Genomic DNA, 24,743 nt, shown 5'->3' on the forward strand with positions numbered 1-24,743 from the left:
CACCCCCCCCCCCCATCATTTCTCTCTCATCTGTACCACCTGACAGGCTGATATTTGCAGACTTTCTAAAACGTTTCCAGAGTTTACATAGTCAACGATGCATTTTTTACTCCACTTGTCAAGCAGTCGTCCCACCTGCTTTATAATGGTCAAATGCATTTTTTTGTGTAAGGAGTGCATTCATCTTTGTGCAACATGTAGGTGGCATTGTGAGCCGACATGGGGTGAGTATTTGTGAGTCTTTGTCTGCTGATGATGATGAATTCATAATCCTTTATTTAAGACAAGTAAACTGGGCCTGTGCCCAGAAATCTTCAAGCAAGATGTCCGTCTGTCATTGAAAGCTCTAGAAATGATTTATTTTTCTTTGCACTCCTCGTTAACTCAGATCCATTTGCCAACGGGAAGAAGAACTTGGCCAAGTCTCTCACCACATCCTCCGTGTTTCAGTATATCATGGACCGCTTCCACGATGCGCTCAAGTACTTTGGCATTCCACAAACCGGGCTTTCAGCAAACAGCGCCAAGGACCGTGAGCACACGGAGGGGGAACCCGGTCCGGGCGGGGCCATGTCACCACCAAACCATCTGGATGCTGCATGCCCTGCCACTGCAGACTCTGTCCAGGATGATGCACTTGAGTGCACTGAGGGCGAACAAAACGGAGAAGTTGATCGGGCGGCTGCAGGTGCTGCAGCTGATGTTGGTGCCAAACTTGCCGAGATGGTTTTAAGGGAAGTCGACATGGAGGAAAGGGGTGGGGAAGAAGAAGATGCGATATCAGACTCAGATGGGGCAGCCTCAAATGTAGCATCCTCTTCTTCCGACCCGGCGACTGACACTGCGGGTGGGAGTGAGGCGGAGTCAGAACGAGGTAACTCCCATAGCGAAACACATTCAAAATCTGGCAGTGCCACTGAAGCTGTTACGGGATCATCATCAGTAGACTCCAGCTTCATCAGTGGGGCTAATTTGGACAGCGGGTCCCACCAGGGCTCATCTTCCATGGGTTCAGAAAGTGAGGATCCGATATCCGATGCAAATCTAGATGTCTCGAGTCCTGCAAATGATGCTGACACAAGCATTAGGGAAGACGAGCCCACATCAGAACTAGGAGATGCCAAAGAACAGAATGAGGACCCATCGCAAGGACCTTCTGGTTCCCTCCAGAGGAATTCTGATGATCACAATGATGCAATAGAGAAAAAGGAGGAGGAGGAGGTTAGGGAGGAGGAGGAGGAGGTTAGACCAGAGAAGTACGTGTTTGTCTTTGATCAGAAAATCCTGACGAGAGGGGAGAAGGTGCAAATAATTTGTATCAGCTGCTTGAAGGAAGGGCACATCAGTAAGGTAAGATCATGTAATATATACGCTCATATACATTGTATTATGTTTATATTCTGTGCATCTGTGTCTGAAAACGTCCATTCCACCTTGGTGAAGGGACATTCTTGTTGCAACCAATCCTGTTTTTACGATGCATAGACAACCATTCAAGTATCAGAATGTGTTTACGAGTGAATGAAGGTCCAGTTTGCCGTGCATCTATGAATAAATTGTTCTGTACTGTCCGAGTGTCCTAATCGATTCTTCGTAAAGCAGAAATTATTTTAGTTTATTTTGAGAAAATGAGTAAGGTCAGTCTTACGCGACAGCCATCATTCGCTTTTGTGTTCACAAGGAAATATCAATATCACAGTCCACAGTTACACATTGATGGAACATGCTACTATGTCTTATGTGTGTGGTTCATTGAATACAATTAGAAGCATGCAGCACATCATTTTCATGACGTATGAATATTAGCAATTGCTATACTGATAGTGGGCGCATGGATTCCTTTATACTAAAACATGTATGAAGTGTTTCGACAAAGGTTAACATACAGTTATTTTCATAGATGTGTTCATACAAGACTGTAGTTTAAAGAGAACGCAAACCCAAAGAGCAATGTGGATTGAGTAAAAGTATTAACATTAGCAGAACACATCAGTGAAAGTTTGAGGAAAATCAGACAATAGATGCAAAAGTTATGAATTTGTAAAGTTTTGGTGTTGAAACCGCTGGATGAGGAGACTACTAGAGGTTATGACGTATGAGTGGACAACAATATAAAGAAAATATAAAAGGAGTTCCACAAAAATTTACTTTTCTAGCAAAATGAAAGAGTACTTGACTTACCACTTTCAGAAAGCAGGGGGAATTAGGATATGTACTACCCCTTTTAACATATGTCAGTATCAAGTTGATGGAATGTGTAATTTTCATGAAAAATGAATTTTTGTTGAATTCCCTTTATATTTTCTTTATAGTGTAGTCCACTTGTACGACATAACCTCTAATAGTCTCCTTACCCAGCAGTTCCAACACTAAAACTCTAAAGATTCATAACCTTTGCATCGATTGCCCGAGTTTCCTCAAACTTTCAGTGCATAAATGATGTCCTTTTTTCCCTCTTTCTCATCTCTATATCAGACTTTTCCTTTCTTTTTACCACTTCTTGTTGGGTGTCTCCCTTTTTTCTTTCTCCCTCACTTTCTTTCTTATTTCTCTCTCTCTCTGTGTCTTTTTATCTCTTATTAGTCTCTCTTCCTTGTTATTCTTGTTATGATTGTGAAGATATTTTAATTGTGTTTTGATTTATGTGGATTGTATATTATGTGCAACTGCTTAGTTATATTGTTATGGTTATATTAAGATGTCTGAATTATGTATACAGTGTACTTGTATAATTTATATTGTATTGATTCACCTGGAAAATGATTATCTTTTTTGTTGGAAGAAAGACTAATAAAAATATCTGTATCTGTATCTGTATCTGTATCTGTGATGTGTTCTACTAATGTTACTGCTTTCACTCAATCCACATTGCTCTTTGGGTTTGCGTTCCCTTTAATGTCTGAGGCTTTATCATGGCTACTTTGAAATTGAAGAATTTTTGTTTGGAAAGACTGCTCTGTTTTGATCAACTCAGGACTGTCCAGAAGACGCCTTGCCTCCCTTGCAACCACTACCGAAGATGGACCCGAATTTCCTGGAATTGGTCACGTGCTTCTGCAATAATATATTTGGTAATTTCATTAGACATAAGATTATTATCTTATTAATTGCCGTCCCTTGTAGTTTATTTTCCTTTTTCTCTATGGACATTGCATTATGCAAATTGATTTCGCAAAATGCTAGCTTTCATGTGAGCACCATCTTCAAAATGGAGAAAAAGCAGGTATAAAACATTGCTTATACTATACACTTGCTCTCCATGAAATTCTGCCCTTCCTGTTGTGTTCAAGTTGATTGGTCAGCATATTTCTTAGGTTCCAGTAACTGGAGATAAAGCTCTTGTTTTCATAGTTTTTTTATTGGAAAGTAAGGTGAACTATGAATCATGCTCTTAAATTCCTTTTAGAAAAATACAACAACCATTTACAGTGTATGACTTTCAATGGGCCTTGCTTGTGTTTGATACATGTACAACTTTTGTAGCTTTCTCATGAGTACAATCCAGTATCCAGTATGTCCAAGTTGCACTGTATTGTTGAGTCTGATATTACAGTGCCATGAAAACATTCACAGATTACATACCTTTCTCATCTATGTTAAAACAATAACAAAAGTTATTAACATAGCAATTAACCGAACTACGAATGCATTTGAATGTACTGCACAGAGTATGTATGCATATTTTATTCAACACTGAATGACCAAGAACCGTGCTACAACATACGACGATGACGATGACGACGACGATGAATAAAGAAATGAATGAAATAGAATCACTCGGCCAGACCATAATTTTCTTTCTTTCTGTCATAATCATGATACAAAAATATTGTGCATTGGCACAAAATCATGAGCTTTCAGGCAATCTATTAAAAGTAGAAATTAGAAAACCATATCACCCAGTCAGACAAACTTTACCAGTCCTGCATCTTTGGTGTCTCATGCAGAGCTACACGCCCCGAGTCGACAAGATTTGCGCCACCGAGATAATTGCCTCAGGGAGCTGGAGTACTACATCAGACAGCACTCCTTCCCAAAGGCTGACTTGTCACTGTTCGGCTCCTCGGGCAATGGCTTCGGCTTCCGCAACAGCGACCTCGACATCTGCCTGACCTTCCGGGACCAAGCGAGTGCAGAGGTGAGGCCGGAGCATGTGGTTGCAATAATCTGTGGTTTCAAGAGACTTCGACCCTAAGCGTCTCTTAAACGGGAGATTTTCTGGTCTGGACCCTCTATCTAGCAAACCAGAGACTCTGAGCTCTCAAACATGGGCACAATTCCCTTTTCCCTTTTCCCCCTACCCTTCCCTATTTTTCTCTTTCTCTATTCCCTATTCTATCCAGAGTAGGTAACCATATAGTCTCCATACCGTCAAGCCTCGGCTTATTTTGGAGACCCTTCTGTTTAAGTTCCATAAACTGTTTGTATTTAAATGTCTTGTATAATTGTACTAAAAACTATGTGTCAATAAACTGTTTGTCATAAATGACATGTACATAATCATATCTGATGTAACGGAATTAAGCAGAAATAAATCAAATCAAATCAAAATCAAATCAAACAATATAAATGATGATTATTATATGATGTGCAACATCCCTTGGAGGTGTGGTTAAGGTGCCCTGGAAGCTCTAGGGTCATAGATTCACTTCCTCTGTACCCCCTTTCTTTTGCAGTTTCTGTAATCCTTTCATTCCCCACTCTTTAGTAGACCATTTCAAATAATAGTGCCCTTTTGATAACCCTTTCATTCCCAGTACCTCTGTACCCCCTTTCATTTTGCAGAGCAGATTCTCTAACCCTTTCATTCCCAGCTTTCTTGTAGACCCTTTCGTATTCCAGTAACCTTTGGTAACCCTTTTATTTTCAGTTACTCTGTACACCCTTTCACTCAGTAGGAAAGTTTGTATATACCTCGCAATCCCAGCTCTTTTGCAGACTCTGTCAAATTACAGTATCCCGTTCATTCTCAGTACAATTGTTCCCCCTTTTTTTTTTTGTAGCACAGTTTAAATATCCTTGTCATTCCCAGTTCTTTTGTAAGCCTTTTCAAATAACAGTACCCTTTTGACGACCCCTTCATTCTCAAAACCAGAGTAGACCTGTCCATTTTGCAGAGCAATTTCTGTAGCCCTATCATTGCCAGTTCTCTTATAGACCCTTTCAAATAACAGTACTCTTTCGATACCCAGAACCTCTGTACACCCTTTCATTTTGCAGAACAAATCCTATAACCCTTTTATTGCGAGCTCCCTCGTAGACCCTTTCAAATTACAGTACCCTTTTCATAACCCTTTCATTCTCAGTACCTTTGTACAAATTTCATTTTGCAGGACGGTGTCTATAACCCTTTCCTTCCCAGCTCTTTAGTAGGCCCTTTGAAATGACAGTGTCCTTTTGAGAACCCTTTTATTCTCAGTACTTGTTCACACCCTTTCATTTTGCAGGACAGTTTCTATAACTCCAAGCTCTTTAATAGACCCTTTCAAAATTTTCAGTACCCTTTTCATAACCCTTTCATTCTCAGTACCTTTGTACACCCTTTCATTTTGAATTATAGCTTCTATAACCCTTTCATTCCCAGCTTTTTAGCAGAACCTTTCAAATTTCAGTACCCTTGTCATAATCCTTTAGATACCCCTTTCATTCTCAGTACCTTTGTACAGCCTTTCATATAGCAGAACAGATCCTATAACCCTTTCATTTTCAGCTCTTTTGTAGACCTTTGACATTACAATACCCTTTCATAACCCTTCCTTTCTCAGTACTTCTTTCACCCTTTCATTTTCCGGAACGGTGTCTCTAACCCTTTCATTCCCAGCTCTTTAGTATACCCTTTCAAATTTCAGTACCCTTTTCATAGCCCTTTTATTTCCAGATCCTCTGTACACCCTTTCATTTTGCAGAACAAATTCTATAACCCTTTCATTGCGAGCTCCCCTGTAGACCCTTTCAAATTACAGTACCCTTTTCATAATCCTTTCATTCTCAGTACCTCTGTACACCCTTTCATTTTGCAGGACGGTGTCTATGACCCTTCCATTCCGAGCTTTTTAGCAGACCCTTTCAAATTTCAGTAGCCTTGTCATAACCCTTTTGATAACCCTTTCATTCTCAGTACCTCTGTACATCTTTCATTTTGCAAGACAGTGTCTACAACCCTTTCATTCCCAGCTCTTTAGTGGACCCTTTCAAATTTCAGTATCCTTGTCATAACCCTTCAGATAACCCTTCTATTCTCAGAACTTCTTTTACCCTTTCATTTTCCAGAGCAGTGTCTATAACCCTTTCATTCCCAGCTCTCTGGTAGACCCTTTCAAATTACAGTACCCTTTTGATAACCCTTTTATTCTTGGTACTTCTTTTCACCCTTTCATTTTCCAGCGCAGTTCTATAACCCTTTCATTCCCAGCTCTTTTGTAGACCCTTTCAAATTACAGTAGCTTTTGATAACCCTTTTGTTCTTGATACTTCTTTTTGCACTTTAATTTTCCAGAGCTGTTTCTATAACCCTTTCATTCCCAGCTCTTGAGTAGAGCCTTTCAAATTACAATGTCCTTTTGATAACCCTTTCATTCTCAGTACCTTTGTACACCCTTTCATTTTATAAGCCTTTCATTCCCAGTTCTTTAGTAGACCCTTTGAAATTACAATGCCCTTTTGATAACCCTTTCATTCTCAGTACCTCTGTATACCCTTTCATTTTGCATAACAGTTTCTATAACCCTTTCATTCCCAGCTCCCTTGTAGACCCTTTCAAATATCAGTACCCTTTTGATAACCTTTTTATTCTCAGTACCTCTGTACACCCTTTCATTTTGCAGGACAGTGTCCATAACCCTTTCATTCCCAGCTCCCTTGTAGACCCTTTCAAATATCAGTACCCTTTTGATAACCTTTTTATTCTCAGTACCTCTGTACACCCTTTCATTTTGCAGGACAGTGTCTATAACCCTGTCATTACCAGCTCTTTTTTAAACCCTTTTAAATTTCAGTACCCTTTTGATATCCCTTTTATTCTCAGTACCTCTGTACACCCTTCCATTTTGCAGAACAGTATATATAACCCTTTCATTCCAAGCTCCCTTGTAGACCCTTTCAAATTACAGTACCCTTTTGATAACCCTTTTATTCTCAGAACCTCTGTATACCCTTTCATTTTGCAGGACAGTGTCCATAACCCTTTCATTCCCAGCTCCCTTGTAGACCCTTTCAAATATCAGTACCCTTTTGATAACCTTTTTATTCTCAGTACCTCTGTACACCCTTTCATTTTGCAGGACAGTTTGTCATTTTGCAGGACAGTGTCTATAACCCTTTCATTCTCAGCTCCCTTGTAGACCCTTTCAAATTACAGTACCCTTTAGATAACCCTTTTATACTCAGTACCTCTGTACACCTTTCATTTCATTTCAATTTTAAAGACCCTTTCAAATTACAGTACCCTTTTGACAACCCTTTCATTCTCAGTACATTTGTACACCGTTTCGTTGTGCAGAACAGTGTATGTAATCCTTCTGTTCCCATCTCTTCTGCAGTCCCTTTCAAATTACAGTACCCTTTTGATACCCCTTTCATTGTCACTACCTCTGTACACCCTTTCACTTTGCAGAACAGATTCTATAACCCTTTCATTCCCAGCTCTTTAGTGGATCCTTTCAAATTACAATGCCCTTTTGATAACCATTTCATTGTCAGTACCTCTGTACACTCTTTCACTTTACAGAACAGATTCTATAACCCTTTCATTCCCAGCTCTTTAGTGGATCCTTTCAAACTACAATACCCTTTTGATAATCATTTCATTGTCAGTACCTCTGTACACTCTTTCACTTTGCAGAACAGATTCTATAACCCTTTCATTCCCAGCTCTTTAGTGGATCCTCTCAAATTACAATGCCCTTTTGATAACCCTTTTATTCTCAGTACCATTGTACACCCTTTCATTTCGCAGAACAGATTTTAAAACCCTTTCATTCCCAGCTCTTTAGTAGACCCTTTGAAATTACAGAACCCTTTCAATAACCATTTCATCTTCAGTACTTGTTTTCACCCTTTCATTTTCCAGAGCAGTTTCTCTTAACCATTCCATTATGAGCTCCCTTGTAGACCCTTTCAAATGACATAACTCTTTTCATAACCCTTTCATTCTCAGTACCTCTCTACAGGCTTTCACTTTGCAGAACAGTGTCCATAATCCTTTCATTCCCAGCTCTTTTGTAGATCCTTTCAAATTACAGTGCCCTTTTGGTAGCCCTTTTATGATTTCTTTATGTAGCAATGAGAACAACGTTCGAGGGCAGGGATAATGACCTCTTTCCATCACATATTCTACCCTTTGAGTGAAAACCAACCTCATGTACAACTTGTTTGAATGAACATGACTAAAATCATTCAGAAAAAGTGGGGTAGGTTCATCAATATTAGGCATGAAATACAGGAGTTATGGAACTCCTGTATTTTTTTAGTTTTTGCATGTTGCTTTACATTTACGGAACATTGATTTTGCTTGCAGTTGCACATACATATTAAGGCAGGTGATTTTCTCAGTACCTAATACCTGTCTGTAGCGGAACCCCTCTTTAACAGAGCCTTTCAAACCAGAGTTACTGTGACAACTTTCGGGCATTTTTTTTTTTTTTTTAAACCAAGCCTGTGAAGAAGGTCTATGCGAAATGTTGCTGGGATGTTGCCGCGGTAACTTTTGCCAAATTCTACCCAAACCAGCTGGGGAGAAGGTTTTTTGTGTACATCTGTTGAGACGGTATCCCTCATCCTCTCTTGCGGTTTCATTGCCCAAGGCAAGGAATTTTGTTCTCTGGGCGTTGTCCCGACATTGTCAGGGTAAAGTCTGTTAAAACAGGGTTTAACTGGATTTACACCGAAATTATATTGTGAAAATTATGCTTTAGATAGATAATTCAGCCACTATTAGCCCTTTACTTAGAAGAAGTCACTGCTGTTAGGCTTGAATGACAAGACTACACTGATTGAAATCAGAGGATTGATTTTGTGACAAAACAGGGAAATTTCGTTTAAATTTATGCACGAAACAGTGGGAATTTGAGTGTACCATTGCTTTAAAAATCATATTTCTTTATGACAATTTGTGGAAAACTTTTTGTAGCTTTGTAGCTTGTTGTAGCTAAGTCCAACTGTAATATATAACAAAATTGGCCATTCTATTCATGTGTTATAATTCTCCTTATTAAAGTGGACTTGGCCACAGTATAGAGTTACACTTGAAATGATATTTTGTCGTTCTGTGATTCTTGGCCTGCCTGCCGCAGGGTGTAGACGTGACATCAGTGGTGGAGGACCTCGCCAGCGCCCTGCGGAAAAACCGCAACCTCTACAACATTGTGCCCATCCCCACCGCCAAGGTGCCCATCGTCAAGTTCGTCCACCGGCCCACCCGACTCGAAGGCGACATCAGTCTGTACAACACGCTGGCCCAGTGCAACACCCGGCTCCTCAGGGCCTACGCCGATATCGACGCACGAGTGGTGAGGTTGGGCTACACCATGAAGTTCTTTGCAAAGGTATGAAAAAAAAAAAGGAGAAGAAAATGAAAATGCAGACTTGGTATGACAAAAGCCGTGTCATGAGCTCCTGGGCCCCATTTCATAAAAAGTTGATATGATAGCAACTCTTGCTGGAATGACAATTGTCATGGTAACGAGAAGAATCCGGCTTCCTGACTGGCTGTTGCTCTGGGAAATTGCCACTCCAGCAAAAGTTGCTATCCTAACATCCTACATGAAATTGTGCCCTGGAAGTTGGATCTGCTGATTTCCATCTTTATCTTTGCTCTCTGCCTATGTATCTGTCTATTCTACAATGTATCTATCTAAATCATTTTAGATAGATAGAATAGAATTTAATTTGTCGAATAGTGGCTCATGCAAAATTTGTCAGATTAAAATGCATGCGGATATATCTGGTTTTACAGAAACTATCAATTAACCGAGCTATTAACCCTATTGTGAAACCAGGCCGGGCTTTTTGGGGTGTTCTGTGGCCGAGGGGGGGTTCATTCAACCCCCCCCCCCCCCCCCCCCCCGAGATCTCGGCCGTCGATCGCGCAATTGCCATGGAAATGGGCACATGCATTACCTGTGGCGTAATCTACCACATTATGCAAAAAGAAATGGAAATTTCCATTATATTAATTAATTATGCTAATATATGCATAAAATCATACATTTTGCTCTAAATCAGAAAGTGAAGCTTTTAGAATCCTAATTTTTTTGGGATAACATTCTTTGTAGCATTCCTAACAATGTACTGAAAAAAAAATCTGGTATCAAACTTAATTTCTTATGTATTTTATTGTTTTGTGAATTTCTTATGTATTTCTATGTTTTTTGACTTTTTCTTTTATCATTTTTTTTGCAAAATTTATGACAGAACCTTTTTCAAGCATAATTATGCTAAAATTAATTGATTTCAGCCTATGAAAGTGAAAATAATCATATCTTTATGAATAAGGTGAGAAAACTCCATTTGCATAGACTTTATACACAAAATCACGTTTTTGGTCTGACAGGCTTGTATAAAAGGTCATGCAGCGTCGTAACGGTATGCGCAATTTTCGCGAAAATGGTGTCAAAAGATGCACGAGACTTGAAAGTAAAAAGTCAGCGAACGGCGCGGTCAAAAAACTTCGCGCGGCGGAATAGTCGCAAAAAATGTCAAGGGGGAGGGTTGATTCAATCCCCCCCGGCCTTTTTAGGGTTAAACTACATAGCTGTCTTGGTCGATCTCTCAATATTCTATCTTTCCATCTATATCTGTTTATCCATCTGTTTCTCTGTCTATCTGCACATATCCATTTATCTGTTTAGACATATTATCTATTGTCTATCTGTCTATGAGTTTAGTGTATCCATTCTGCAGCAGGCCTAAAAACAACATGCCTTTCATGAGCTGCGTTACAAATGTCTTTGATAATAATAACATTCATATAGATATTCATACTGGCATTTTTAAGCGCATTGATATGGAACAGAAAAGTTGAATTAAAACGCAGAATATGATTAAGAACCTTGTGATAAGTGTATAGAAAAAAGAGAGAAAGAAAAGATGTTATGATGGTTGAATAAGTGAGTTTTGAGCATTGATTTAAACTTGTCTTCACTTTGCATTTTGAATGTGAGAGGGGAGTGTGTTCCATAAAAATGGAGCAATTTGATGATTCAAACTTATAATGTTTGTCTTTTTAATCTACATTAGTGAGTTTAGCACTTGCACAGCACTTCAGTTTTTTTCTTGATATTTCTTTTCTTGCAGTATTGTGACATTGGAGATGCTTCGCGAGGCAGTCTGTCATCCTACGCCTACACTCTGCTCACGGTGTATTTCCTGCAGCAGCGAGAGCCACCTGTTCTTCCAGTGCTACAAGAGGTGAGTTTTAAGGACCAGAAACCCTGGATATCCAATGTTTGTGCGTTTTTTGGTTTTTTTTTTTTTTTTGGGGGGGGGGGGTTTGGGGGGGGGGGGGGGGATTGTTCGTTTTGTTCTGTTTTCTACAACTTGATGAGCACTGGCTGTTTAAATTGTGTGTTGCAAGGCATGATCTGCGTGACAAATATTTAAGTCTTCAACCCTCTGTGTGTTTGTTGTGTCATTTTTTTTTTTTTTTTGACCTAGAAAAATGAACTTGAGACTTGCACAATACTTTTTTTCCCCTCCTTTCTTGGTATGGTCCTGCTAGATAGCAGCATTGTAAGCTGATACCAGGCTTTCACCATTTTGCCTGAAGAGAACTACACCAAACAAAATTTTAAGTCGCCATCTCATGCTGTATATATTATCACCAACCATGTAAGAAGATCACAGCACATTCTTAGACACACAGTTTATCAGTGTACAAAAAAGTGTGAGTAAAAAGGTGAAAAGATCAAAAGGTCAAAATATGAGTACTGTAAATGGGTAAATGAATTTTAGAGTCACATGATTTTGATATGGGCTTTGTCTGTCCGCGTATTTTTTTGGAGATTGAGGTTAGCTTGGCCTTTTTGGCTTCCCTGACCAAAACTCAATGCAGTATATTATGCAGTATAACAGAATTGATTTCAAGATCCTACTGCTCACTTTTAAGGCCATTCATGGTCTGGCCCCAGGATACCTGTCTTCCCTAATCGAGCGACGGCAGCCTCGCCCTGGCCTTCGTTCATCTGGCCTTACTTTCCAGGTGCCCATCACACATCTCAAGGGATACAGAGGCCGGGCATTTTCTCCTATCGCTCCTCACCTATGGAACTCCCTCCCATCTTTTCTCCGTGAAATTGGATCACTTCAAAGCCTCACTCAGAACTCACATTTTTCACCAGGCATTCAATTGTTAACTCTCTTGGAGGAGTCTGTGCCTTTGAAAATTTCTATAACAGATATATGGTGCTATACAAATGCTGTGGGTCATCATCATCATCAGTATATTTATGTTTTGAACTGTCTTCTTTACCTCAGCTGTACCCAGGTGACAAGATGCCAGTGCATGAAGTGGATGGCTGGAATGCCTGGTTCTTTGATGACATCAAGAGACTGGTGAGTGCCGATACTGATACTGTAAAATGCTCACATCATGAATATGCATATATGCAAATTCATATATTCATGAATTCATCTAGGGAAACCCACCCACATGTGTAAAGAGTTTCTAGAAAAATGAGATTACGCATATGGCGCTCGGGGGATATGAAGTTGGTTCCTTCCGATTCCTCCTAAAATGTTTGGTGGTTCGGTCAGCCGCCTTATCGTGCAGTTTCACTGAAATGACATGTGTGCTGTTGATTGCCACTATCTTCTCCTTGAGTTTGTAGCAGTGAAATACCATTGTTTGCCATTGCCATCGTGGTCTGCATCTGGACAAAGTTTGTACCAATGCTGAACTTGGCAGTGAACAGGAAATGTGATTCAGCAGATTTATATCTGGTTTTTGTTTTTGTCTTTGTTGTTTGTAATTGCATATCCTCTCTCCATTGTTGCTGCAGTAAATGCAGCTAATGCTGAACCCTGCACTGGGTCTTGACTTTAAACTCAGTCCTTATTTGTGACTGTGGCTGCAGTTTGAGTTCTATTCAAGTTCATTGAGTTCCCCTTTATTGTGTGGAACAGAAGTGTATCAAAAACTACATGGTAACCACTGTGGATAGTTTACCACAAGCTAAAATTTGGTAATGTCATTAAAGGGACTGTATAGTACTGATTGAGGTGAGGATTCAGGTTTATAACATGTTTTGGTGAGATAATGAGAAACCTCTTATGAAATATGAAAGAGCATGTAATTTCAAGAAGGATTCAATGTTTATTTGATGAAAATTAGCCTTGAAATGGCTGAGATATCCAATAAAAGCGATCCCAATAAAATTGACATGCCACGACTTTTATTAGGATCTCTTTGTTTTTCCTTGTTTTTAGATATCTCAGTCATTTCAAAACCGACCTTCATCAAATAAACTTTTGATTCCTCTTAGAATTGTATGCTCTTTAACATTTCATAGAGTGGTTCCTAAATATCTTGCACAACGTTACAAGCTGAATCCTCACCTCAACCAGTACTGTACACTCCCTTTAACATTATACTACTCCAAGTACTCACAATGATATCAAAGTTTCTGGTGACTGTTCTTTGAGAGCGTGAATGTGTGGGCAAGGGTATTGACGATGTCAAGCAACCAAGTGACCAACTATTTGATCGTGTCGTTTCTTCCAGCGGTTTGTGTGGAGGGATGGTGGGCGGAACAGGGAGTCACTGGGGTCTCTGTGGCTGGGCCTGCTGCGCTTCTACACAGAGGAGTTTGACTTCACCAAATTTGTGGTCAGCATCCGGCAGAAGAAGCAGTTGACGCGCTTCGAGAAGCTCTGGATGACACCCCAGCGGGGGATCGCCATCGAGGACCCCTTCGATCTGGACCACAACCTCGGAGGGGCAGCATCCAAGAAAAGTGAGTTGCCATGGCAACCATCCATTGCCCATGGGCATATCTCCATAAAGCTCAACCTCCTCTTTTTGTTACCTCTCAAAGGATAGTAGAGTATTCCTCTGTGATACGTGTACCTGTAAACATGACCTCTTGGCAAGCTATGTATCTCGATAACTTTGCAGACATTCAAGCCAAAGAATTGGCAAAAGAAGTTGATGCGGTCTAAGAATTTATAGACTGATAGTTTTTGCAAAATCAAAAGTTAGATAATGTAACTACTTCCTGTCCGAAGTCTTTGTTTAATGCTCCTGAACAAGGCCAAATGCAACTATCTTTCTATTACACTGAACTTGAGTTCACCAGTAAAAGATTGTTGTGGAATGTAGAGTCAATTTCACAAATTGAATGTGTATCAGTTTCAGAAAAGAAAAAAAAAAATGCCTGCAAAGTGCAGCGCATGTCATTGGAATGCTTGTCCGAATTCCTGGATGAGGAAGTCAATTTTTTAAAGAGCTCGATAGGGGATGGGAGTGGTCATTCAAAATTGATAGAATGAATGAAAATGGTGTAATGTTTATGATGAACCTTGAAGGCACTTGGCTCTATTCATCTCTTTTCTTCTCTATACTGCTTCATTTTCCAGTGGCAACATATATACTCCAGGTCTTTCGCCATGCTAGGCAGCATTTTGGCACACCCAACAAGCACGCTCTGGGGAATTACAGGATGCAAAATGTGAACTTGGTAAGAGAGAGAAAACAAACAAAAAAAACAAACAGACACATTAATAGATAAGTGATAGAGACATTGCATTTATAATGTGTGACCCTGCATCCAAACAGCAGCATAGCAGTTGCCATATGTTATTGGTTGGCACAGGTTAAACTTTGTAGGAGGAATTTCTTAGCTCTAAGAATACCCATATGTACTTTATCAGTTTCAGCAGTAGCATCAACGCTTTGAAATAATCACAAAAGAATGAGCTTAATGGAGAACCATATTACAGGAAAATCAACAATCTCATACAGACACGAAGGAGCTTAATAGTCTCATGTTTGCGCAGTAAAGAGGCAGTTGGCACATTGCAATAGACCCTGGACTTCAGAGCCAAATTTTATTCTCAAAGTTGATATTCTTAGAGGGTTATTCCACGTGGTTAGGAACATCCATCGTTGATGAAATATATTTATTGTAAAGCTGAGAATGCATTTTATCAGGATCGAAAACCAATCACAAAATCAGTCCTTTTTTATTTTGATGATAAAGGCTTTCATTAAATGACTGTATATGCCATATATTTTAATAGTGAGTCTAAATTTTCGCAAATCCGAACTTCCTGACGATTTCGCGAGTGGTTGAATTCGTCATCGTGGAGTACCGTAGTGGACGGAGAAATGTACATGTATAAGTATGCGTCACATTCATATCGGGATCAGAGTCATTATTTTTGCATGTCTTTAATTTCGCTAATAGCACCTGACTCGTGAAATTCGCGAAGATAAAACCTCGTTAAATATTTGGCACATACAGTATGTTGCATTTTGTGAGAATTTTCATATTGAATGATTGCGCTCTCATAATGCTTCATAACTTCAGAACTACTTTCTGGACATTGATAAGCTGACTGGCGGCGAGGCCCCGCCCAATGACAGGGGCTGCAGGATTTGTGGCAAGATAGGTCACTTCGTCAAGGACTGCCCAGTGAAGAAGCGCGGCCAGGACAGACGAGACCAGGAGAGGCGGGACAGGGAGAGGCGAGAGCAACAAAGAGGGAAAGGTGCGGTGCTGTTTTAACGGCGCATAGTCCCGGTAGTGTAGAGGGCGCTGTTGATGATACTGCCGATCACCATTAGCATTGATACGAAGATTGCCGAAGTTGAGCTGTCATCAAGAGTAAAGCGCGTAGGTGTTGCTTGGTAACGTTGCCTTCGTTGTCTTCTCTGCGCATGACACAGTCTGTAGTAATGCCAGGGTGCGTGTATATGTGCTTCTTATTATGACATCACAAAAGAAGTTTGCTGAAGCTGTCATCCCCCTCAGCCGAATCATGAGCCGAACTGTGATCAGACCACTACCTACAGTGGATCGGATTTCTTCGGACTTGGGGAAATGGGTCATAGTGTAAGCGCTAAAGAGGAGTCGATAGTGTAGTCTCTATAGGAAACTTGTGCCGTGTGCCCGCGTACACATTTGACTAAACTACCGGGACCATATACCTTTAACACCTTTTTTTTTGCAGTGCCTTTTTGAAAGAATCACTGTGATGTTATTCCGAAAGCTTTCTTATCTTCCTTCAGATTAAGCTCCTTTACCAGCTCTCCCTTGGTTGTTCTATTCCCAAAGCTTCGTTTGCGATGCCCTTCCCATAGCTTCCATCAGAATAAACTCCTACACTTGCCCGGTTTTTCATCGCCTACACAATTCTGCTCCTAAACACTTATCACAGCTTTTGCACTCTCCCCACCGTTCAGCTTATAAATTGCGCTCTGCCATGGATACTGTGGTAATCGAGATATCAAATGTAAAAACTAAGGCTGGTGAGTGTAGTGTCTCATTTTATGGGCCAATGGCATGTAATACCTTGCCAGAGGAACTCCTCATCTCATTACCCTCAGTGTGAATATTCAAAAAAAATTTTAACCCATTGAAGACGAGTCCCGAGTATACTCAGGCAAGGGTCTGTGGGAAATGCGTGTTGTTGCAAAGTCAGCTTGTCTTGAATGGGTTAAAAAGTTCTTACTCTTTGACCTTGTCATTGGGACAAATTTACTTTGTAAAGTGCATTGATCAGTTTGATTGGAAATGCACAATAAAAAAGACTATTTTATCATTATCATTTATTATGCTTGATGGTGCTGTTGCTAAAGCTTCCTTAGCAGTACCCTTCCCAAAGCTTCCTTCATTTCAAGATTGTGTACTTGGAGGTGCTGTTTTCATAAACTTCAAAGCAGTGCTCTCCTCATAGGTTTCTTCAGATAAGTACTTTTCCTTCCTATACTTCCTTGGTTGTACTGTTGCCAAAACTTCTTTAGCGGTGTCTTTCCCAAGGCTCCTTCAGATTATCATACTCCTGTACTTCTTTGTGATGCTGCTCCAAATGTTTCCTTGTATAGATTAAAGACACTCTATACTCCTGCCTGGAACCATTTTATGGTTAATTTGGTAATTTTATTTTATTTCATGATGTTTGGCACGTGAGGTTGATAGTTGGATCTAAATTAGAAATTTCATGCCTAGATTCTGTTTAGTGTAGATGTTTGTTAAAGGGAGAAAGCTTGAATATCGATGCATGGAGCCTTCTACGTCATCCTTCAAACTTACTTTTTTTTTGTATCTGGTTGTAGGTACTCCAGACAAGAGTTCGGCAAATGGTGCCAAGCAACCAGAGACGCCGTCCTCTCCCAAGGAAGAGACAGGCAAAAATACAGACGCCAAGCAGAAAGTTAGCAGCGAGCCAAGTACCAAGAAAACTGAGGTACCAGTGGTGTCTCATGTTTGTGTAGCTGTGTGTGTATGTGAGAATATGTTTACACACTTCACCGTCTTTTGTTAATTCATTTTGTTAATTCATTGAAGACATTCATTGAAGGTGTCTATGGGAAATTTGTGTCAGGCAAAATCAGTCCATCCTCAATGGGTTAAAGGAATCATAATATGAATCAAATTAGACTACAGAATGCTAATAAAAATCAAAATAATAGACTGTACACACCATAATATTTTTTTCTAAAATCGGGAAAATTTGCAATTGAGAAACACAGCAATGTAATCGGAGACGATTGTAATATCATCCCTTTGTAAGAGAAGAGTAAGCGATTTTCCGCCTGAGAGATGATGTACATTGCTTTACATAGGCAATAATTTTGGTGAATATCATTTGAATTGCAAAATTTCCCAAAAATAGAAGCACTGCAAAAGATAGGGCACATACATTGTATAGTATTGTGTGAACTTTGTAGTCATTATTGCCACAATAGGTACATTGAATATTTGTTTTTGATCTTTACAAATTCCATCTTTTTGGATTCCTATTTGTTTGACTTTTGCCTCAGCCCACCAAAGAAGCAGAGAAGCCACAGAAGACTGCTATTGTGGCTGACGAGGTACAAACGAGGCCCGGCAAGCGGCCGAAGGAGAAAGCCAAGACCGTCGAGCCAGTTGCCAGGCAGCTGTTTGTAGCCCAAAATGGGAATCGCAGAGAGTGTTCCCCAGCGGGGCAGAAGACTGCCGAGAAGGCCAAAGAGGTGACAGCGCCCTCTGCCGCTGAGAAAGAGAGAAGACCTGATGCACCGAGTGAGGTAAGCTCAGTTCCTCCTTTTCTGTGTCTACTCACCCTCATTCTTTTCCCTCTGCCTGTAAGTGTACTGTTTTGGCTGTCTCAGGGTTTATTTCATGTAATTTTTCGTGGTGTAGTTGCTGTGGATGTTTTTGTAGTGTCTGTGTCTTAGCCTTGCTTTCTGTTCCTGTTTTGTTTTCATGGTCATCTAAAAAATTTGTTACGTATATGAGCAGTATTCTGTAAACACTCACTATCTTTTTACCTCGGTAAAGGATAAGAAATAATGTGCTGCATACAATTGTATTCAAGACACATGTTTGGCGGAAGAAACACCGCCAAAAGAACAAGCTCAAAGTGACTTCTACTGATTTCTAAATCTCAAGTAGACCTCATCAGACACTGATCAAGAAATGTTACTGACCCCTAGACACCTGACCAGAGGCCATACATACTCTAGCTTATTCAGCTCCATGGCATTTATACAAACCAAGCCCAATTCTTATTCCAGTTCATAAGGTCCATGATGCTGTTTTTGGGGAACACCTACAAAACGACACAAAACAAAATAAATATATCTTTTAAACAAATGCCTCCTTTTCCATACAAAAATCTCAATTTTAGCTTATGTTCATTGATATCAAAATTTTGATTAATTAGTGCAGCAATGTAGAGGTGTATCTTATGTAGAAACATTGTTTTCTGGTGATCATAATGCATGATGACATAACATTGTTTTTGTCTGTTATGTGTCAAAGTTCAGTACTCCATCTTTGAGAGGGTTTCATTGGATATCACTACTTTTGATAACTATGAGTGTTTAGACTGGTGCATTTTGATTTCAGTAACATTCTCACGATAATATTCTCATCTGTGCCATCACTCTTGTGAGTTGCATTAGTCTTCACCCCAAGGTGTTTTCACGATTCAGTCATATTCGGAACATCACTAACTTCCAAAACTAACTCATCACCGCTACACTTTCATGTCAGGATACCAAGAGAGAAAGGAAGAGGTCCGCAGCATCATCCGATTCCAAGTCTGCTCCTCCGAACGGTGAAGTCATTAAACAGAAATCGGACACAAATACCTTGAAAAAGTCTGGGGCAGTGGATGTTCTTGTCAGAAACACCAGAGTCGCATCATCTAGTGCTCCAGCCCCAGAAATGTCATCTAGGGCTGTGAGTCAAGATCGGAGATTGCCTAATCAAAGTGGGAGAACAGTTCCCCTGGAAGATGGAAGGCCCGTGCGGGCAGAGCAACAGAGTAGTGACACTGACCAGCCACTTACAAGGACTGAAGTTATAAACCCCACAGCGGGGTCACACCCCTCTGTTATTCCAGCAAGGACTGCAGTGGCGAGTTCCGTTGGTCCAGGAACCACGCCCGTTCATCCCACATCTCAGCCCATAAGCAACACCATGCATACTACCGTACCCGGTTCGGTTGGGAGCATGTCCAACGGTCCCGCCCCCAATCCTGGTCAAGTCCGGCCCCCAACCCTCACCATGGGAGTCCCCACCCACCAGGGCTTCCCAGGTCCTGCTAACAGCTTTGCCAATGGTCCATACCCCCGTTACCCCCTGCCACACCCCTCCCCTCCCTTTCCTGGCCATATGGGAATGCCATTCCCCCCAAATTTCCAAGCACCGAGACAGATGCCACCGTATGGTAGCAAGCCTATGGAGCTGAAGGTAAGCCAGACTTTTGATCATTGCCATTAGTTATGGTTACATTGTCCAGAGAGATGTAAATGTCTTCAAGTACAGTAGAGCTTCAAAGCAACAAATCGATAATCAGTTTATAAATGTTTTACAAACTGAAAAAGTGATTTTTTTTTTTAAGGATTAATTCAACATCTTCATCTTATTCATGATATATTGAGACTTTTACATTTCACAGAACAAAAGGATTTTTTTTTCAATGATCGCTCAAATCATATCAAAATATTCACACTAAAATTATACCTGTACATCTCTTCCAAAGACGCTTTTTAATAGTCTAGTAAGTTAAATCTACATGATTCATGATTCATCTTCATCATTTCTTTGTCATATTATTCATTTCATTTTTTTTTTTTTTTGTTCCTGTGATGTATGATCATTAAAATGAAGCATTTAGTGTGATGTACAGTTCATAGCGTTGAACAAGGCAGGATTATCACTATTATTGTTGTTTAAAAATGGTAGTGTTTCGTGATTCTATATTATAAGAGTCTGACAGACAAACTTACCCAGTTGGTTCAACTGTGTGTTTTTCATTTCATCTATTTATTTCCTGTGTTTATTATGTATTCATCTATCTATCAGTCTATCTATATATCTGTCTAAATATTCATCTATTTGTTTAATCACTTGATTTCTGGGCCTGGTATTTATATGTTGCAGTTAGTGGTATGGTCAATATCATTTTTGTATTAATAGTTGAACATATATGAGACAAATGTGTATGTCTTCATCTATCTATCCCTCTCTCTCTCTCTCTCTCTCTCTCTCTCTCTCTCTCTGTATGTATATGCTTAATCTATCTTTCTGTATATCTACACTGTATCTAGCTATCTGTCTATGTAATCATTTGATTTCTGAGCCTGGTATCTGATATATTGTGATTGATGATATTGTCAATTGTGCATCCATAGCTGACCACATATTGGACAAATGTTCAGTAAAATTTAAATCATGTAATGCAGGCTCTTAGATTGTTCTCAGTTGGTATCCATTAACCCTTACAATGAACAAATTGGTATTTCAGTGTTTTCTTACCATAAAAGCTTGAAATATTGCTTTAGTGAAGGTTCATAATCCCCCTTTTGTATCTGTTTGATTTATTCACTTATTTGGTCTTCCACTATGCCCATTTGCCCCATTTGGGGTGGCATGGTGGCCCTGCCAAAAATTGATGTCGGTCCACCAAATTCCAAAAAGGTTCATCTTTTGGTGGCCCAATTCTGGGCAACTAATATTCAAAATGGATTGTTACGGTTGCCTGTTTTTCAGGCCACTATAAATCTCTTGCAGGCCACCAAAATTTTAGATTTAAAGATTTTAGTGACCCAAACAGGCCACCAGGGAAATAAGTTTGTGTCGAGCCCTTTATGTCACATTTCATAACTTCTTTTTTTTTTTTCTTTTTCTTTTTTTTTTCTTGGGGGGGGGGGGGGGTAACCCAATGACTACATAGAATTCGTTGTTGTTTGTCTGTATTTCTATCTTAACATCTTTCAAATGGATATTTCCAAACCCTCCCTCCTGCAACCTGTAGCAACAAGATCTGACGGCGCTGCTGCATTCTATTCAGAAGGGCTCAGCAAAGCCACCTCAGGGACCAGGACAAAGACAGGTTGGGTTCCGTGAAGACCAAGTACCGCCTCTGCTGTACTTCTCTTCTCTGACCGGCACACCTAGGCCCCATTTCATAAAAGAGTTGATACAACGACAAACTCTTGGTGGAATAGCAAGCGTCGTAGTAACGACAAAAATCCAACTTTCTGACTGGCCGTTGTTATGGGAAAATGGCATTCCAGCTTGAGTTGATACAACATCTTTTATGAAATAGGGCCCTTGTGGCATACTTTTGTTTGTTGTAGTTTTTTCTGTAGACCAGCTAACAAATTTATTTGGATTTCATGCATACTTATCTTTCAAAGGTTATCCATTTTGAGGACTTTTGCCTCTTCGCTGACCTGACACAGCTACAGCCCCTATGTGCAAACTGATTCAAAGTGTAGAAATATGTTTATTAGGAACATCTAAATTCAGTGGCATACTGCAACGTCCTCAGCGATTAATGTCCCAAATTTTTGAATACATACACGTAGGTAAAACGATCCATTGTATAGATTCATGAAACCGATTGTTAGTGAAGAGGATGACGTAACCCGCTAAAACATTTTGACATCTGAGTGGATTACATTGCTGTCAAGTTCACAGAAAGTCAAGCAAATGGCAATTTAGACCCATTGAACAAACATCCCACCCCTTCTGATCGTATAAGATACAAACCCACAGTGCCGACAGTGAGACCCAAATTGCAATGAGATATTAACATGATATTGCGTGGTGCAGGGCAGTATGCCTTTCTAGAATGTCTGCCCCATTTTTGTAGCTTAAAGAGAAATTCCCTCTTGAAGAATAGGTAACATTATGTGTCATTATTTGCATGATTGTTAGCTGCCTGAAATGCAATGCTTCATGTACTGTTCCTCGGTCCTTTGGTGGCAGGCACCGACACAGGTCCCATTGGTGAGAGCCCCGACCACTCCACTGACTGCCCAGACTTTGGATGAGGTGGAGCACCAACTGCGGAACCAGCAACGCGCGGAGGAGCACCAGCACCTTCACACACAGCAGGTGGTGCAGCCGGGTGCGAAGTCCAGCGAACAGATAGAGCAGCAGATGCGACAGGACCAGTTTTTCCAGAACCGACAGCCCTCTGCCTCCGATCAGCGCCGACCCCAGTTTGGTCCAGAAGCTCAGCAGCATCTGCCCCACCAGAACCTCCAGCAACAGTGGCACCAACACCACGGCGGGGACGCGGGGCTGCCCGACTCCAGCCGCGCCGTGGCTCCACCATCTCAGTCGAGGCACCTGGACAGTGAGTGGGGTAGGGGCGACCAGCAGAGTTCTCGGTACTTCCAGCAGCCCCCTGTTCAAGGGGGGCAGACGCAGCCGATACCAATCGGTGAGAGACCTGCCCAATGGCCCTTGACCCACCAGGGACCCGGGAATCCCTCACCCACATCTCCACCACAGGGCGACTTTCCGTTTCCGGGCCAGCAGGATCTGGCCCCAGGGCGTCAGCCGCAAGGGTACGGTAGCGCACCCTCTCCTCCACACAATCTGTTGCGGTCACCACCGGGTACCACATCCCCACCACACCCCTACGGACACACCCCATTAGACCAGAGAGCATCCCTGGGATTCTCAGATGTGAGAGGCAGCCCGCTCATGTCCATGTCCCTGTCTGGAGCTAACCCCACACTGTCATCAAACATGCCCTCTACCATGTGGCCACCACACCCTGAATCCACCCCGGGGTCAGATGGCGCTGGTAGTCCCCAGGACCGCAGGGAACCCAACAGGACCCCGCCCGCAGAGTCTCAATACCAGGGCCGTCTGAATGGACCAAGGTTTGGCCCTGGACATGGGCCTGAAGTCATGTTTCCGAACACGTAAGATCAAAATGTCTGGCATTTTTGTAGGTTATGTACTCCGGAAGAAAAATGCAATATTACGAGATGTGAAAGCCCCTAACTATAGTCATTTCCAATCAGGTTTGGATTGCCATCTTAGGTTACTGTTTCCTAAAGTTCTACAGTACTGACCTCTGTGTTGTGCAAAAGCTCCACATTTAATGCGAGTGGCTAGAAGCATTCATGTGCATTCATGTGCTGTTGACTGGTCTTCGGGGGGATATCAACATATATTATATTGCGCAGAGTTGAAAAAATAACATAAGACCAAGGGGAGCATTGTATTTTCTTATGAGAGACTGTATCTTCTTATATCCCCCATATTATATGCTTGCATTTTCTGTTGTCTCCCATTAAAGCTGGTACAGTATGTTGTGTCTCCCGTGCCATAAGGCTACATTTTCTTTTATCCCCCTTAGCAAGGGGATATATTTTCTTGTATTCTTTATATCATGAAGCTGCATTTTCGTATTTCCCATATTGTAAGGTTGAAGTCTTTGATATTCCCAGTATTATAAGGTCAGCCATCTTTATGATTATATGCAAGTCATACTTTTTTTTTTTTGTAGATAGAAGTTGGTCAAGATGATGCACTGGATATTGATTATGTTACCATGGTTTGTTTCTACAGTGCATTGAAATGCCAATGATGAAAAGAAAATTGGAGAGAAAAAAAAATCTTTCTTTTGTTACATTTGCATTCCACACACAGCGCTCAGCCATTCCACTTCAGTCGATCTGGCTTCAACCCTAGCCTGCCCCGCTCCAGCCACGCTGCCACCATGCCACCCCAGCATCCTCACCCCCAGCACCACCAGTCGTACCCCGGTCAGCACCGCCCCGACGCCATGTGGCACCACCACCAACACCACCAGCAACGCCAACACCACCACCAACACCAACAACACCAACACCAACACCAACACCACAACCAACAGCAACACCAACACCAACACCAACAGCAATTCCCATACCAGCCTGGGATTGGCACCGAGCCACCGCGCTTCTCACACCCTAACAGCGTACCTACCATGGCCCAGGCCCCTCCAATGCAGAGTAGCAATGTCCACACCTCTGATGAACTCCTTGGGAGAGGGCGTGCCCCGCCCCACTATAGCTCGTAGCGCAGAGTGATTCTACTTTTCGCCCAAAGTCGTAACCGTCAATTTTTGTTTTAACCTCAGATGTAGCTATATTTGTAATTCATTTTCTTACCTTTTAGCTTGGAAATGCAACGATGTTTTAAGTGAAACCTGCTGAGAATAATTGTCAGTGCATGTGAAATAGTAGAGAGAGTACATGAATATACACTAAGGGGGCTAGGTGATTTTTTTGTTTGTTTCTTTCT

At 41.1% G+C, this 24,743-nt stretch overlaps 1 protein-coding gene across 1 annotated transcript in view; it reads left to right on the forward strand.

Moving 5' to 3' along the window:
• The window catches only part of LOC139719234 (uncharacterized), a 36,083-nt gene extending 11,564 nt beyond the window's left edge, over positions 1 to 24,519 (forward strand). Inside the window, exons 9-25 of the mRNA XM_071630664.1 lie at positions 389 to 1,350; positions 2,975 to 3,071; positions 3,948 to 4,138; positions 9,291 to 9,542; positions 11,293 to 11,406; positions 12,472 to 12,549; positions 13,718 to 13,949; positions 14,572 to 14,672; positions 15,525 to 15,705; positions 16,400 to 16,465; positions 17,273 to 17,403; positions 17,981 to 18,226; positions 19,197 to 19,898; positions 21,466 to 21,543; positions 22,425 to 23,374; positions 24,108 to 24,269; positions 24,417 to 24,519. Of these exons, the coding sequence (XP_071486765.1) occupies positions 389 to 1,350; positions 2,975 to 3,071; positions 3,948 to 4,138; positions 9,291 to 9,542; positions 11,293 to 11,406; positions 12,472 to 12,549; positions 13,718 to 13,949; positions 14,572 to 14,672; positions 15,525 to 15,705; positions 16,400 to 16,465; positions 17,273 to 17,403; positions 17,981 to 18,226; positions 19,197 to 19,898; positions 21,466 to 21,543; positions 22,425 to 23,374; positions 24,108 to 24,269; positions 24,417 to 24,519 (4,646 nt within the window). The remainder of the gene's footprint in view (positions 1 to 388; positions 1,351 to 2,974; positions 3,072 to 3,947; positions 4,139 to 9,290; positions 9,543 to 11,292; positions 11,407 to 12,471; positions 12,550 to 13,717; positions 13,950 to 14,571; positions 14,673 to 15,524; positions 15,706 to 16,399; positions 16,466 to 17,272; positions 17,404 to 17,980; positions 18,227 to 19,196; positions 19,899 to 21,465; positions 21,544 to 22,424; positions 23,375 to 24,107; positions 24,270 to 24,416) is intronic.
• Positions 24,520 to 24,743: the final 224 nt, after the last annotated feature.

Source organism: Diadema antillarum, unplaced genomic scaffold (genome assembly GCF_040938485.1).
Source record: "Diadema antillarum isolate AM-2024a unplaced genomic scaffold, OU_Dant_1.0 scf00000107, whole genome shotgun sequence".
Taxonomy (NCBI): Eukaryota; Metazoa; Echinodermata; class Echinoidea; order Diadematoida; family Diadematidae; genus Diadema; species Diadema antillarum.